The sequence below is a fragment of the Symphodus melops genome (genome assembly GCF_947650265.1).
Source record: "Symphodus melops genome assembly, chromosome: 19".
Taxonomy (NCBI): domain Eukaryota; kingdom Metazoa; phylum Chordata; class Actinopteri; order Labriformes; family Labridae; genus Symphodus; species Symphodus melops.
The window spans coordinates 12,807,866-12,824,424 of record NC_136709.1 but is presented as its reverse complement, the minus strand read 5'-3'; the positions used below and the strand labels follow the sequence as shown (position 1 = coordinate 12,824,424).

At 39.9% G+C, this 16,559-nt stretch overlaps 1 protein-coding gene across 3 annotated transcripts in view; it reads left to right on the top strand.

Annotated features, from left to right (window-relative positions):
• Positions 1–1,318: 1,318 nt before the first annotated feature.
• myo6b (myosin VIb) overlaps positions 1,319–16,559 on the top strand; it is a 34,124-nt gene continuing 18,883 nt past the window's right edge. For 2 of the 3 annotated variants that reach the window (XM_079370146.1, XM_079370145.1), the window contains exons 1-15: positions 1,319–1,478; positions 5,952–6,098; positions 8,337–8,406; positions 8,525–8,598; positions 9,027–9,156; positions 9,579–9,684; positions 9,886–9,941; positions 10,060–10,157; positions 10,256–10,420; positions 11,162–11,242; positions 13,114–13,294; positions 13,837–13,981; positions 15,070–15,227; positions 15,543–15,634; positions 16,101–16,173. In XM_079370146.1, coding sequence (XP_079226272.1) covers positions 5,982–6,098; positions 8,337–8,406; positions 8,525–8,598; positions 9,027–9,156; positions 9,579–9,684; positions 9,886–9,941; positions 10,060–10,157; positions 10,256–10,420; positions 11,162–11,242; positions 13,114–13,294; positions 13,837–13,981; positions 15,070–15,227; positions 15,543–15,634; positions 16,101–16,173 — 1,546 coding nt within the window. In that variant the 5' untranslated portion in view covers positions 1,319–1,478; positions 5,952–5,981. Of the gene's footprint in view, positions 1,479–5,951; positions 6,099–8,336; positions 8,407–8,524; positions 8,599–8,813; positions 8,908–9,026; positions 9,157–9,578; positions 9,685–9,885; positions 9,942–10,059; positions 10,158–10,255; positions 10,421–11,161; positions 11,243–13,113; positions 13,295–13,836; positions 13,982–15,069; positions 15,228–15,542; positions 15,635–16,100; positions 16,174–16,559 lie in introns of those variants that run through there. The other variant, XM_079370147.1, reaches the window with a different exon arrangement.

Here is a 16,559-nt window from a genome sequence, read left to right as displayed (position 1 = left end):
TACCCTCAAGCTGAAGCATCATTCTCCAACAGTAGGTGTACTTTTTTTTATACAAGAGTTATCCTATCAATCGTGTTAATTGCCACCAGATTTGTGTAATTGAATTAGTCAAAGATTCAATCCAAGCGAAGCATTAAGGATTTTACTTGAAAACAATATAGATGCATGCTTACAGAACATTTTTGCTGCTATCATTTCCCTGGAGTACAGTTGTTCCTGATCATGACCATCTCTCTTGAGCATCTTCTCTATTCTCTTTTGTTCTGCCCTCTTACAAGCAAGTTAATTGGTTTGGGACTTGGTTCCTGATAAACAGAGCTGTGTGTCCTCTTTGTTGCCACATGAGCGAGCCATTGTCCATAGAAGGACATTGCTTTCAGTACTGGATTAGATCATTTACAATAAATGAGAGTATAAGGAAAGCACAATAATAAAACAGTTTGCAGGATGTAAATACACTAATACAATTTTCTTTTAGCATAATGGACAAAAACATAAAAACAGTACTGGCTATATGACCGTTTGTTCAAAACATGTTCTTGAGTATCTTTTACACTATCCCATTTTTGATTTATGGGTTATTTATGATGTCATGCAAAAACTAACTGGGGCTTTAACTTGTCAACAAAACAACAAATAATGTCATGTTAATGTTTACATGCTGTCATCTTGAGTCAGTAAGCAGATACAGGAGTGTCAGGTATCCTAATTAGATTTACAAACCCATGTGGCAGCTTTCAATGGAAGATTGGATGTCGCCTTCAAAAATCCCCCCAAAAGGTTTGGATTACCTGTCTATAAAGTATGCATGACTCTCAAGGCAACATTTGCTGTCCTTTTACAGCAGCCAAAAACAAAGCATATGGGTACTCAATATATCCTTCAACTCTAGTTTTATGATGAAATAAAATAAAACAAAATAAAAGTATGAGTTGTAAAAAAAAATCCTGACGTAAACAATCCATAAAAAGAAAAAGTAACCACTAGGTGCAAGCAAAGGGTTCTCAAAGACATTTCGCTTTTTCTGTCTTATTTAAAAAATAGTCACGTTTAAAAAAAAGTTAAACATGTTGATGTAGGCCTATCTTGCATTCTGTACCTTGCAGATGGTTACTTGACATTCTGGGATAAAACAACTTTTCGTTGCAAAAATTGTTATATTCTTTTTTTATTGTAATAATATGTTATTATAAAATAATAAGTTATAATGTACCTGACATGGGGTCGTACAGTCTGCGGGTCTTACGAGCTGTACTTCAACGCACCTTCATCGTAGTGACGTCACATTGGCTCACCGGAGCGCGAGCACAGGCTGTCATCCAGGCAGCTTGGAGCTTCGGTGGCCTTTCCTTTCCTTCCCCGGGAAGAGAAAGAGCGAGGAAGTTGGACTACTGCTACAGCTACACATCTGTATGAGGGACCTAAAACTCACAAGTGTCGCCCTGAACATACATTTTACAGTTTAAAGGATACGAGTCGTAAGTACCACATCTTTTGGCCAACTTTGCATGAATTTTTTTCTGATCGAACAGCTATTTAGGTTCAGTGCTTTACAACTGATAGAGTGAGTGGTGTTTCTGTTGTATGCTGTGTACGACTGTATAATTTAATTTAATATAATTTAATTTAATTAATAACAAGCTTTACCTGCATTAACATGGCGCACCTGCTCCTGTCAGACTCCCAAAGGAGTAATAATGACGTATTTCATACATTTAGGGGCTACTTGTACAAAAAAGGTCGATAACGTCAAAATGTATTTGTTAATTATGTTCAGAACAAATGTTACTCGACATTTTACAGTATGGTGTGTATTGTTGATTTGTTTCACCTTTATGAAATCCTTAATGCTATACTTTAGTTTGTTTATAGAAGAACTGCACTCATGGTATTCCTTATACTGAAAGTCTTATTCACATGCTCGTGTAAGGACAACTCCATTTAGTTTTCACTTGGTTTCTCTTTTTGTTGCTCATTTTACTTTATCAGACATGTATCTACACCTGAGCTGAATAAACTTCTTTAAAACTAAAGATATATTCATCCTGTATAAGCCTGTAGTGTCCAATGCATTTTCCATGTCCCATTCGCCTAACAGGAAACAAGAGGCAGGAAACAGGAGGCGTGCTTTTTCTGTCCCTCTTTAACTCTTTAACCGGTGTCCCTTTGAGTTTTACTTTTCCGTCTCTCTACTGTGTCTGTGTTTCTGGGGATATGTGTCAGGCTCCCTTGTGCTTCACAAATGATCACTGACTTGTATTCTGCTAAGCTTGGATCTCACCTCTTGTGCCTCGCCTCCCCATTCTGGATTAGGGTCAAACGATAAGAGGATTGAGGCCTGCAGAGTCAAAGATACTCATCATGAGGGACAGGTCTTTGTTTGCCTACGCTCAGTTATGCCTGTGTAGACTTTTAGGTTGAAGAACATCTCCCTAATTGATTAAACAGATTGTTTGGATGTCGTTTAAAGGAGCAGGAGAATCCCAAAGCTCCTGGTACTGTGCGTGGAGCTTTACTGTATATTCAAAAGACAGATGTGTAGAACTGAGTTTGTCACAGACTAACACGACAAAAAGCACAACATTTCTCTTGATTTTAAAGTTCCAATTTCATTCAAGACATGTAGTTAGTCAGTAGTTTTGATGTCCATGTTGTTTTAATAATTGCAATGATTATACTCCAACTAAAGAAGAGAACCCCGGAAGGATAGAAGTTATCAGTCAAGTAACAAAGGTTTTATACATATTTACAGTTGTACGCATCATTTCAAACGTTGATATACTTGTAAAAAAAAACAGAAAACTGTAGCACAAAAATTATTTCTTGATTTATCAGTATTTTTAACTGTTCACCTCCTCTACCTTCTGTCTATTTGTAAGAGACATAACTTTAGTATCTTTATCTTTTTTAATTAAAACATGTGGTATCACACAAAAAGTAAGTTCAAGGTATCTCACAGGGAGAAGTTAACTGTTGTTTGAAATGTGTTCAGAATCAGCGTGCTGGGTCAACACTACAGTTATAAAAACATATATTCAGATGAGCACCACTGGCACTTTGCATTTTAGCATCACATGAGTATAGACAAATTTGTAAAAAAAATTGTACATCAACAAACAGGGACTGGAGTCCTCCCCCTGTGTGTAAATAAGACAAGGCATTATCTGCTCTCTTAATACAAGGAAGCCTTTCACATATTGCTGAACTCACTATGTATATATATATATATATATATATATATATATATATATATATATGTGATGTGCGACTGGAGATCAAATTGATTGCATTTATCAGTAGCCTTGAAGATTTTTTCTGAGTGAATTGTTGAGGTGTCTCTGTTAAGGGCTCGATGGTACAGTAGGTCTTTGATGTGTCATATACCCACCTGTTGTCAGCCCACACAGGGCAAAGAACGAAGAGCTTCTGCTCCGATATTATAACCATAAACTGACACAACTTTATCCCTTATATTACCTTCACTGTCTGTTTGTGGAGAAAATGATAACCTCCAGCCCTGATTTGCGTTTTGAATGAGCTCCATTGAAGTCATTTACTGGATGAGAAACATTTCCTTGTGCCTTGCTTGTGTGTGTTAGATATGTTTTATACTGAACATATGCATGAAGCCTCCTTTAGAAAAACGTGATCGCATTTGATGAATTGTTTTTGTTGTTGTTGTTGTTGTTGTTGTTGTTTTTTTAGAATACAATGGGAACAATAGTTTTGCAACAACGTTCTCCTTTATCTACCTTTTTGATAAGTTGGGTTTGGTCACTCTGACTTTTATCAGTGTGAGTTCAGACATGAAAGGAGGTTTCTTCAACGAAGAGGAAATAGGTTGTCTTGCCTTCCATATAAGTTTCATGGGACACAAAATAATCACATATTTACAAAAGCTCTTTGATGTATCGTTACAACTTCGCAGTAGCTATAGTGATCATAAATGTTCAATAATGGAACATCATGCTTGTCCTGCATAAACTACAGTAGCTTCTTTTTTTTTTACTGTGTTGGAGAAGCCATCTCACATTGGATTGATGTTAAACTTTAGTCCTTTCGGAACACTTCATCAGCAACTTGCACCACCGATCCTTTCCTTGACCCAAACCTGAAGCTGATTGGATACTCAACAGGATCATCCGTACATTTTACTTGTAGAAGCCTTTAGTTGTTGTATTAAATGCCAAAAACGAATACAATACACATAAAAACTCAGGTTCACATTTGGCCGACGATGCTCTGAAACACAAGATTCAGACTGAACTTATCCATTTTTGTTCTTTGCTTGTTCTTCACAGTCAGTAATATATTTTTATCTTCCAAATCATGCTCAGTTGGTTGGGGACTTAGAATTCTTAAATCAACTTAAGGCTTTGAAATTGGCTTATTCAGGGAATTAGTTGTGTAACAGTTTTTTCGGTTCATCTGCTTTAGTACAGCGCACAGTCCGGACATACACCGACAGGTCTACCTGGGTAGTTGATGTCAGGTCACTGGGGGTTGTGTCGTCTCGCTGGAGATTGCAAGACTCCCTCAGGTGACGACTCCAAGTCTGGGGCCAGTGGAAAATCCGCTCTTACAAGATCAGGAGGTGAAGTAACAAGTTAATGAAAAGCGTAGCAGACAGCAGCAGTGGGTCATCAGGTCCCAATCAAATCCTGCAGACGGAGATGTAAAGACAAAGTGGATGTGTTATTTCACACACTATTCCATCAATCATTTTTACTATTACATAAGGCACTGTGTCAAATACACTATGTACCTACAACATCATTAACTCAAAACATTGAGTATTCAATGTTTTGAAGGGATGCAGGAAAATTCTAATTATGATCAGTTGTTTAAAAAAACCACACATACAGAAACACAGGAAAATTGGCCGAACATAGAATTAGTTAGTGGTTACAGCACAATTCTATCTGCGCTAAGACTGATACCAATACCTTGACTTGAGCATCAAGCTATACTCAGTATTTGCTCTGATGCCACAGAGCCGTTGGACACGTAAAGTTGGTGGAAAATCACTGGTTACTTTCATTTATCTGGGTTTGATCACTGACTGTATATTAAGATGGACAATGCTCCTTCACTTCCTCCTGTTGTACAAAAATAAAGCCAAACCCCCCCCCTGTGACGGGTACTGATGTATTGCACCGGTAACCTCAATCGGATGTAGAGGTGCATGTTAGAGACTTATGTCCCGCCCCCTTCCGCTAACAAAAACCACACATTTCGCTTGCTGATAAAAACGATCCCATGTCAGCAAAGTGTTTGAAGCAGGCACAGCAATGACAGGTTCACTGACTTTTGTGTTTGTGAGTTTACATGTCCTTATCACTCTTCCTTTATTTGATAAATCCTGTGTGTGACAACCGACCCGCGAATCATCATGACGTTAAAGCCTTTCTATGGCATCAAAAATAAACTTCTCAGAAAATGTAAACACTCTGACATGGATAAGCATGAACAGATTTTAAATCCAGAGGGACTGATCCAAGATGACAGAAGCCATGTGTGAGAAAACTGTAATCAATGTAAAATCATGTTCCATTAATTAGCATGGAGGAGGAGAGGCTGGAGCACCAAATGTTTTTGGTTTCAACTTTTCGGGATCTGTCACGCCGTCCATCTTTTTATACAGTCTATGAAATTTGATATTTGACGGGGCTAATAAATTGTGTCAGGGGATTAATGCATGAACTGGAATACTTGCAGAACCCTAGTATAGGGAGTAAAAGGTGTCATTTCTCTCCTGTTGTTCCCTTTCCACCGACTGATATCAACTCTTGTTTATCAGTTGTGATGGAAAGAATAAATGTGTTGCTATACTGTTCAAACCATGTGGGGACCAGTATGTTTGAAGTAAACCAGTGAAAATGCAAAACTGTGCACAGTGCTTTACATATTTATGAAAACGTGCATGCTTTCTTTCCCTTTTTGTCTCTTAGGTGTGTGGTCGTGCTGACTGGAGGTAAACCATGGAGGATGGGAAGCCAGTATGGGCGCCCCACCCCACCGACGGGTTCCAGCTGGGCATGATCGTTGACATAGGAGCCGACACGCTTACCATAGAGCCACTGAACCAGAAGGGCAAGGTGGGTCATCACACATATGCGCGCGCACACACACACACACACACACACACACACACTGTAAATAGAAAGCTAGGATGTGTGTGTTTAAGTGAGTCCAACTTGAGTAATGGGTGAAGGTCTCATGCCTTTTCTCCTTCCCTTTGGGTCTGCAAATACATGGGAGGATTGCGCATTCATTAAGTGGGTCACATACTTACCGTCTTGTTTGCTCAAAAAAAAAATCCCAGGACGGTCCATGCAACAAACACAAATAATACGTCTTCGCTCAAGACTTTGTGAGAAATTCAAGAGAACGTTTTCTGAAGTTTCCTTGTGCGTATTTTAAAGTGCGACTTCAGGTGGAGAGGCGTCGGTTTAACAATGTGTAAAATTCGAGAAACATGAGCGTCCGCATGTTCAGAGGCATGAATAAATAAAGAAAGCAGCAGCAGGTGCGCTGATAGTGTTGCCTAGCGGGAGAGCTTCTCATTAGGAGGTAAAAGCCACCTGTTACACCTGAGCCGTCGCACGTCCCCGACAGCAAGCAGGTCTCTGATGTTTACAACAAAGTGTGCTCTGAATTTGTTTTCTTTGAAGGCTTTTTCATGGCAGCCAACATATCGAGCTTTCTCGCCTGTGACACTTTGCCTTGCTACAGAAGTTAAAATGGACAGGTGTCATTCACATCATGGACGATGCTTCTGAAATGATCCTGTGTGCACCCTGAGGCAGGAGCAACGAAATGGAATCCAGCCATCTTTCTAATTGGAATAATTCATTTGAGGATTCATCCCTATGTTTTCCCCAATGACACACGCCAATATCTTGTCCACTCAAGAAGCATCCGTGCATCCATTCATAATGTCAAACAGGTTGCAGAACACCTGAGGGTCTGATATCTTCTTCCTTCTCTCAATCAAGTGTTTCAAACAGATTTATGAGTATCGGAATTTTTTTTTTTTCTAAGAAGTCAGTAAATTATTAGTATGAATTGCTTGCACTTCCCCTAAAGGCTTAATATTTATAATGATATGATACATGTCACTCTACAGGGGTGACAATTAAATATATAGTTTTATTGTAAGCAGGGTGATATATTCCTCCTCCTGCGTTCTGATCTCAGCGTGTCACCAGTTGCGTGCCGAATCATAGTTGTAGTGAATATGAGCGATTATCTCACTGCGTGCTATTAACACTCAGCGCCGCTCGCAAGCTGAGCTCCACTTTGCTTGAGTTGAAAAGTGAATCTCATTCGAAGGAGTTGCAATCTTGGAACAAACTTTTGTCGTTCGGAGACATGAACTTTGGCTCACTCACCATGTGGATGAAAGGCATCATTGAGAGCCCGTTTTTTTACCGCAGTGTGGAGCTCATTAGTGCCTCGGCACAACCTTCAGCACGGCCGCCTCTCCTTCTTTGTCTTTTTTATTTGGGTTGGACATCGCTCACATTATTATTATTGTTGTGTCCAGAATGAGCTCTGGCAGTGTAGCTGCATTCTGTTTATGCTCCCAGCCTCTCTGTGGTGATCAATCATGCATCACAGCACACCGAGTCTAAGTTACACATGCAAGCATTTGTCTTATGTGGAGAGTTTATGAATGACTAAACAAATGTTCAACATTTGAAAAATCCTCGTTCTGTTTTTAGAGACACTAGTTAAATAGATAACTAAATAATAATAAATAGTAATAATAAATAATTTACCAGGCCCATTTATTTTTCGGCAGCAGAATTTGGTTCATTCTTATACGACACTGAATTTATTGGTTCCTACGAGTTCAGCACAGACTCCCGAGTCGTCTCTTTTGTACCGCACACACCCACCTCATACACTTAACTCACTCAGGTGTTCAGATCCAGTTGCTCGCCCACCAAATTATTCATTACCCTGCCATGTCTACCCCTTGTTTCTCTCACAGCCGGCTTGTTCCATTCAGTTTATTTCCATTAAGTCAGACTCCTAAAACAATAGACTGAGAATATCAGTCGCTAATTTAGGCTGGGAACATGTCGCACCGAACATTTACATGACGGGGATCTCTAAGCATGATGAATGAGCCGTGTTCATGCATGCTTGCTTAGCTTTTATGATGTGGAATCAACCTCTGTTTTGTCTCCTAAGCTTTTGAGGCAAACAGTGAGATATGTTGTGTGTGAAGTTTGCAAGGATAAGAAGAGGAAGTGTCACTTGGTGCATGTTTGTTTGTCCGGAATACGACATGTTCTGACACACTGAAGACAAATCTTGTGTTGCAGACCTTTCTGGCTCTAATGAGCCAAGTCTTTCCAGCAGAAGATGACGTCAACAAACTTGTAGATGACAACTGTAAGTGGACTTACGATTCAGATTTGAATGTGGCTGCTTATAGCAAGAGCCGTTTTCTAAAACATAACTGCTTGTGTTGTTTGTTTGTGTTTTTTTTTTTTTCGTTTTTTTTTTTCAGGTTCACTGATGTACTTGAATGAAGCCACCCTGCTCAACAACGTCAGAGTGCGGTACAATAAAGACCACATCTACGTATGTTTTCTCATCAGCATTCTCACAACTCTGAAGTTGTTTTTGTGTCTTTCCCACATTTTTCGAGTTGCATAATAAGGAGAAACAGCAACAGGCTTTAGGACAGACGGAGAGAGGATACTTATCCTGGTCTCCCTCGAGGCGGGGGGGTGGGGGTTTGGGGGGAGAGTAGCAGGTGGTAAAGAGGGAAGGCAGGCTAGAAAAGGGTCACAAAGTCAGACTTGTAAACCCAATCCTGATCCTAACACTCACTAAGGAAATAAGGGACAGCTGGTAGATGAGAAAAGCAAGACAGGTCGACATGTTAAGGTGCGTCACTTTGACTTCACTTCGCTCATTTTCCTCCTCTTATTTAATAATTGATGTGTTTTCTGATATTCTGTTTATGTAATGACACTAATTATCACCTCTATGTACGTCTCTTGTAGACTTATGTGGCCAATATCTTGATAGCTGTGAATCCTTACAATGACATCCCCAACCTTTATGGACCTGAATCTCTCAAGTCGTACAGGGGGAAGTCCCTGGGAACTCTGCCCCCTCATGTGTACGCTATAGGTAAGAGCCCACACCCCCTAATCACTGATGAATAATACTGCAATCTCTAATTAGAGGGTGAACTTAAAAAAGAGTCACCGTAAAACTTGAATCAAAGTAATAAGAAGGGCGCCACATGGCCTGGAAGTTAGGTCGTGCCTTATGTATGGGCGACCTGGGTTCAAGTCTGAGAATAAAGTATACGTACTCAACAAACATCAACATCCTCAGTGAATAAAAGGGCATTGTGTCCTTAGGTCTTCTTTCAATGACTCGATATGCTGTGAAACTGAATTTCCCTCTGGTATTAAGAAAGTTGTATGAATCAGAATTTGGGAATCAAATTGGCTTTCTTTAAAGCAGCTCATCCGATACATGTTTTGCAAAGCTTTATTAAACCCAATTTGACCCTCAATAACCTTTTTTTTTTTTTTATGTTTTAGCTGACAAAGCGTACAGAGACATGAAGGTCCTGAAAATGAGCCAATCCATCATCGTCTCTGGTGAATCTGGTGCTGGAAAGACTGAAAACACCAAGTTTGTTCTCAGGTATCAGCAGCACATGATTTAAGCATTGTCCCTTTGACTTCCCATCCTTTTTTCTTCACTTTACTGAATGTGAGCTCACATGACATAAAGTCGTGTTCGCACACACCCATCCCCTGAAGATATCTAACCTCTGTGTCACTGCACTGAGAGTAACTGTTTACACTAAGCCTTTCCATTGATGATATCCTCCCCATCCTGCAGATATCTCACCACAACATATGGAAGTGGCCAAGATATTGACGAGAGAATTGTAGAAGGTACAGTCATATGTAAATGAGACAAACAAAAACTCCTCATCTGCTATGAATAAAGAAATACATTCATTGTGCGGCTGTAGTTTGATTCTGATGGTTTTTGTTCCATTTCAAATCTCAGCCAATCCCCTCCTGGAGGCCTTTGGGAATGCAAAAACAGTCCGGAATAATAACAGCAGTCGCTTCGGGAAGTTTGTAGAAATCCACTTCAATGAAAAGGTAATCAGTGATCACTGATTAAGATCTGGATTGATCTTTCAGCAGCTGTGTTTTCCAGCGACATTAGTAAAAACTTGACTCTCCTCCTGTGTCACCAGAATGCAGTTGTGGGTGGTTTTGTCTCGCACTACCTGCTGGAAAAATCGAGGATTTGCATGCAAAGTAACGACGAAAGGAACTACCACATCTTCTACCGGCTGTGTGCAGGGGCGTCGGATGACATAAAGAAGAGACTGCACCTGGACTCTCCAGACAGCTTCAGGGTCAGTGGGCTTAGGGAGGCGCAGTCTGCTGGATCAATATCTCTCAGTAAACAGTCTTCTTAAACTGCATTTAGAGCCAAGACAAAATGAAGAATTTATCAGTCGAAAAAGCAACTCATGGTGAATGATTGGTGTTTATTAGAGAAACAGAAATCAGCATTTTGAAGCTAATGTAACTTGGATTTATTTTCTTATGGGATTGGAGCAGACATTTGTAAATAGCTCTGTGAAAGCTCTCGAGATGTCACATTTATTTATTTTGTCTTGCAGTCCTCCCAGAGGGGAATTTCAATCCCCTCACTAACAAAATATGTCACAGTTGAAATCCGTGTTTCAAATACAATCCTAAACAGCCAGGGCAAAAAGTCAGAGACTGGAAAGGTGTTTTTTTGCCCGCCCCTCTTTTTCTCCCACATGAACTACAAAGCAACACTGAGCGGAGCAACAAGCAGCTCAAGCTGTTCCTTTAGATGTTTATCATACTGTCATTACCTATCAGGTCCCTGAAGTGACACCCACATCAACAGAGGCAATTACTTTAGTGATTCTCTACTAGTCATCTGTGGAGCAATATCTGAAGACAGCAAAGTGAATCTTTGACAACCTGAACAAATCAACACCGATATCCTCAGTGGATTTCTACCACAGGGGAAATGTGTTTATACTGTGTCTGAATGTATTAAATTGATTAAAATACTGGTTATGTTTGAATATAATTCAGCTAATTTCTCTCTATTCCAGTACCTGAACCGAGGATGCACCAGATACTTTGCCAGCAAAGACTCGGATAAACAGATCATGCAGAACCGGAAGAGTCCAGAGGTAATGTGATGAGACTCAATCAATCTTTATTTGTAATCATAAAAGTTATTTCACAAAAATAAAAATAAAAAATCATTCTCTGTCACTCCAACCCAGTACATTATTTATCTGGACACACAGCATTAGTATAGGAACACGTTATGTCAAGGAGCAAAGGCAGTGGCTGTCTCTTTTCCTGCACTAAGATCAGTGTGCAACATTGTTTTCCTACCAAAGTTAAAGTGAAGTAGATAAGAGACTGAAATGTCTTTGAAACCAAAGAGTCATCAAATATTCCATCTAAATTACCTTTCTTCTTTGAAAATGTGGAGAAAAAACAAAGCATCTAAAACCAGCAGATGTTTAACATTTCAAATGTTACATCTCATTGAAAATGGTTGAAAGTATGAACAAAGTAGTCCGCGCTTTTTAGTTTAGTTTTATGAACTAATCAGAAATCAATAATTAATAATTGCTCTGGACTCAAGGGACAGTATTCTTGTAAATTCACTGCAAATGTAAAAACTGGTTTACAGGAAATGCTCGATTAGAACATTTCATGCCAAGAAAAGGGTTCAGCTTTGTGCATTTGATGAATATTTTATGTCTGAAAAAATGAGCGAGTCATGGAAGTCTGCAGGAGATGTGTGATTTATACCAACAGTATAAAAACATGACATGACTCTCTACACATGTTCACTTAGTTCCTCTACTCTAAGATAGAATATCTGATTCTATGCTAAACACAGTTTCACTAAAATACGTCGAGAAACACGATGAGATGCAGTTAATGTATTAGTGAATAAGTTTGTTACGTGTAAAACATTAAGAAAATGTGCGTCTTTAACATAAGAAGCAAACATGGGTCTGCTTTATGTAATGAAAAGTTCTTCATTGATTGATTGATTGATTATTTTTCAAAGCTCCTGTCCTGCTTTTGAACTGTACTTTTTAATTTAGAATTGTCTCATTGGTCCATTTCCGATCATGGTTTTAGTAAGACTGTTTATTTTAGAATTTAAAAAATGAACATTATCTTTCATAGGTCCTGTTTATAAATGAAAGATCTTAATTGTCGTTATCACTTGGTGCTCATAGAATCAATAAACAGTACGTAGTGAAAGTTTGTAGAAGCTGTGTGGTTGTTAAGTACATTAAGAGTTCATATGTTGCTAATGAAATCATTGTACGTCTGCCTGTCCCTCCTCACGCCCGTTATGTAGGACAATAAGGTGAAGCGCCCTTTCTTAACGCAGCTTTGTGCTTCCTGCTCTGATCCTGTTTATTTTCTGACCTAAACTCTGACACTGTCAGGTTTACGTGCTGCTGTGTGTAGTCCAAACAGGAAATCAGAGTGCATGCTTCCTTTTTTTCCCCAGCATGTGTCTGTAACGCTTGTGTGGGGTTGGGGTTGTTTGATGCTTTAATAGAAATGTACTAAATGTGTTTGCCTATTCAAGTCGTATGATGCAAGGCTGCATAATTATTCTGTCACTCTCAGGTTCACAGTTAAGATTTGTTCAGACATCACCCAGAAGAGGGATCCTTGAATGAGCTCCTCTTATATTCTACTTAAAGTATTAATTGTGCAGCCCTTGTTCATTACACATCTTGCCTGCTTTTGCCACTTTCTTCTGATGTCTTCATCCCTGAGATATCCCTAGATACTTTGTTTTAGTCAGATTTTTCTTTAACTGGAAAAATACAGTGTATGTCATTACATGTAAAGTGAAGCTGTAGCAGAGCAGCCATAGTTCGTAGCATGCTGTGCTTGCAACGTGATGGTGGAGGTTCTTTGAACACATTCATGTCAAAGTTAAGCGTGGGCTCATGAGTGCTCAGCTTAGAATCGGATGTGCTCTTTTTTAAAAACACTTTGTCATGTCCTGTAGCATCTGAAGGTAGGCGCTCTGAAGGATCCTCTTCTGGACGACCAAGGAGACTTCAACAGGATGTGTGGGGCCATGAAGAAGATCGGCCTGGATGACACTGAGAAGCTGGACCTGTTCAGGGTGGTCGCTGGTGTTCTGCACCTTGGCAACATTGACTTTGAGGAAACGGGGAGCTCCTCAGGTCAGATGTTGTAATAACGAATAATTGTAACTCTTTTCGACCGTGTTATCATATTGTTCCGTCGTTTTGTCTTTCTTCTGTATTTGTTTTCTGTTTGTGATGTACAAGGCTGTATATGTTTGTCTTTCAATGCACACAACCAAAGGCCTCAATTTTGTTCAGCTCTTCAGCCGGCACAAAGAACGAATGAAAGTGTTTCTCTTTATCAGTGAAGATGCAGTCAGCAACATGGGTTGAGATCATTGGTTGGTTGGTTTCCATTCGATGGGAACACAGAATTTCAAATGTGTTTCAGATTTTGATCGATGGGAAATATTGAAGAACAGATTTTCTCTCCTTTGATATCAGCACTATTAAATCTCCGACAGAGAAAGAGAGAAAAAAAACTGCTACAAATATAGATATCTCCCTCTCTCTGTTTTTGGCTGATCGTTTTTCCTTCTGTCTCTACAGTGAAAGTCTCTAAGTAAACATGCACAGTAGAAAATAAGTGATCTTACAGCCGTTAAGAACTAAAGGTTATATGATGGTGAATGTTTCAGGTGGTTGTGTCCTGAAGAATCAGTCCGGTCAGACTCTGGAGTACTGCGCCGATCTGCTCGGTCTGGACAAGGATGATTTGCATGTCAGTCTGACAACCAGAGTCATGCTCACGACAGCAGGGGGCGCCAAAGGAACAGTTATCAAGTAAGCACTTGACTTTACTGATCTCTGTGCAACTTGTTTTGAAAATGTGTCGTTTTTTTTAAGAAAGCATGATCCTCTTACTTTACTCAGTTGTCACTGTCACAGTTTTTTTGTTTAACTACCTCCTAATACTGGAAAGAGGTAAACCAAGTGGAATTTAACTGATGACGGCAGATATAACGCTGTTAACATGAAGAGCAAACCTGAAGAGATCTAGTTTGTGCAAGATGATGAGTTTCAAGACTATTATTTAAATTAGCCCTTTTTTTCTACAACTTTAAGCTCTTCAACTACTCTTGAGGGGATCTTGTCCGTCGTTACACTGAACTGCCTGTGGCGCAGAATTGGCACTGTCCCTATGTATTTTGGTGATGATGGGGCCGGGTTTGATAGATTAATATTTAAGGAGGGCCAGATGCCGGCCTGGCCTGGAAGTGTTTTCTCCACATTAATAATGCAGCCTGTATCTGAGGAGGCAGGCGAGCATGGCTGCTGTACAGTAAAGGGCCCCGGCGTCTTGGGAGCAGGTGGAGCGAGGGGGGGGGTCACATTGGTGGTCTAGTCTGTTTTGCATTTTTTTTTTTTTTTTTAAGGAGAACTGGTCGCTATGAATATCAAAAGAAAAAAAGTCAATAAGCATCTTTCATATCAAACAAAGGACCTTTTTATTTTAAATTCACCTCTCTCCCAGCTGAGACGACGCAGATGAACTCTGGGTCTCTTTGGAACTGCACTTTGTCCTCACTCTCAACCCCTCTGAATGATTCAAATTGAAGGTGTGTCAGAGCGCCTTAAGGGAATCGCTTCGAGTTCAGGGTTCATATTTTAGTTTTAATACCTCATCTTTGGAGCAGAGACCCCTAATTTAAAAATGATGGCATAGCTTCACAAAAGAGGTCAGAGGGGGGAATGGCACTAGTATGCGGCAAAAAAAAAAAAAAAAGTGTCACATCAACACAGCGAAAGTTTGGCTGCCGCATGAAAAATGGGCTGATTGGAATAAAAATAAAAGAGGGAGGTTTGACGAGAGGCTAGCTTGTCCCAGTTTCGGACCGTCTCTCACTGCCCCAATTTGTGTTTCCCTCCAGGGTGCCTCTGAAGGTGGAACAAGCAAACAATGCCCGTGATGCCTTGGCCAAGGCGGTGTACAGTCGCCTCTTTGATCACGTGGTGAAAAGAGTCAATCAGTGTTTCCCCTTCAAGACCTCCTCCAACTTCATCGGGGTGTTGGACATAGCTGGGTTTGGTAATGAAATGCAGTTAGTGTTCAATTAAATGTTCATGTTCCATTTAAACTGCATTAAATCGACTTAGCATGAGTATAAATATGGACATGTTTGATACATGTTTGTTTATAATTCCTTCTTATAAAGAGACACTTGTTTTGTAATATAAGTATCTAAATGCATACACCCACTTTATTACCAGGACTCGTACTTGAGAATTGATTTCCCCAGGCTTCTGTGTAATTAAGGCTTTGCAAAATATCTTCATTTTCGAAAATTAATTGAAATATGTTTTTTTTTCCTCTGCTTCTCCTTTTTTTTTTTTCTCCTCATAGAGTATTTTGAACATAACAGCTTTGAGCAATTCTGTATCAATTACTGCAACGAGAAACTGCAGCAGTTCTTCAACGAGCGTATCCTGAAAGAGGTGGGTGAGCAGCGTGTGGATGCAAATGATTACTTGTGTTTTTAATCCTGGGTTAACCTGCCGTGTCATGTGAGTCCAAACTTTTTTTGGGGGACTATTTCATAAGACAGGAGGAAGAGATTGGCCAGTCGGTCTTAGCTGCTCGGGTTTCTTGCTTATATTTTCCTCCTTGTCTCGCCTGCTCTCTCTCATTAGAATGCTAATTTCTCAAGGGACATGATGAGGCTTGTTTCTCTCCTGTGATCTCTTAACGTTATTCTGCTCCAAGGTCTCCAATTAATACAACACCATTCTGGCTAAAGCCTCTTTCTAATTATCTGAATTGTCTGAATTTCATTTTGAAATCTTATGCTTGTTTGTTTTCTTTTTGTTAACCAAGAAGATTGTCTGAAGCCACTCCGACAAATACAAAGCAGTTGTCCATCAGGGTTCATCTGCACAAACGTGTCTGTCCATGTCTGTGCAGGAGCAAGAGCTGTACCAGAAGGAGGGGCTGGGAGTGAATGAGGTGCATTATGTTGACAACCAGGATTGCATAGGTACGTTTCTTAATGAGTCCTCCTGCTAGCACCCTGCTGACCCTCAAACTCCTGTCAAAAGTTTCTCTGAAAAAGTCAAACTGAAAAAAACAAACGTCTGCATTGCTTTCTAAAAAAAATACGACGGTGGTACATAATATGGGACTTTGATCTTGTCTCATCCTAAAGCTAATAAGATGTCTGACTTGAGCTGCTTTCCTCTGAGCAGACTTAAAGTTGGACATGTAGAAGTTTGTATTCATGTGCTGGTGGAACAGTTGACCTTTGGAAACAGGGTAGTCCATTGACACCCAGAAACATCATTAAGATGAAGTGTTGCCTTTGAAGACTTGTGCTGCAAAACACACAATCGACTGAAAGAGCGAGTCCCTCTGTAGTGCCTACAC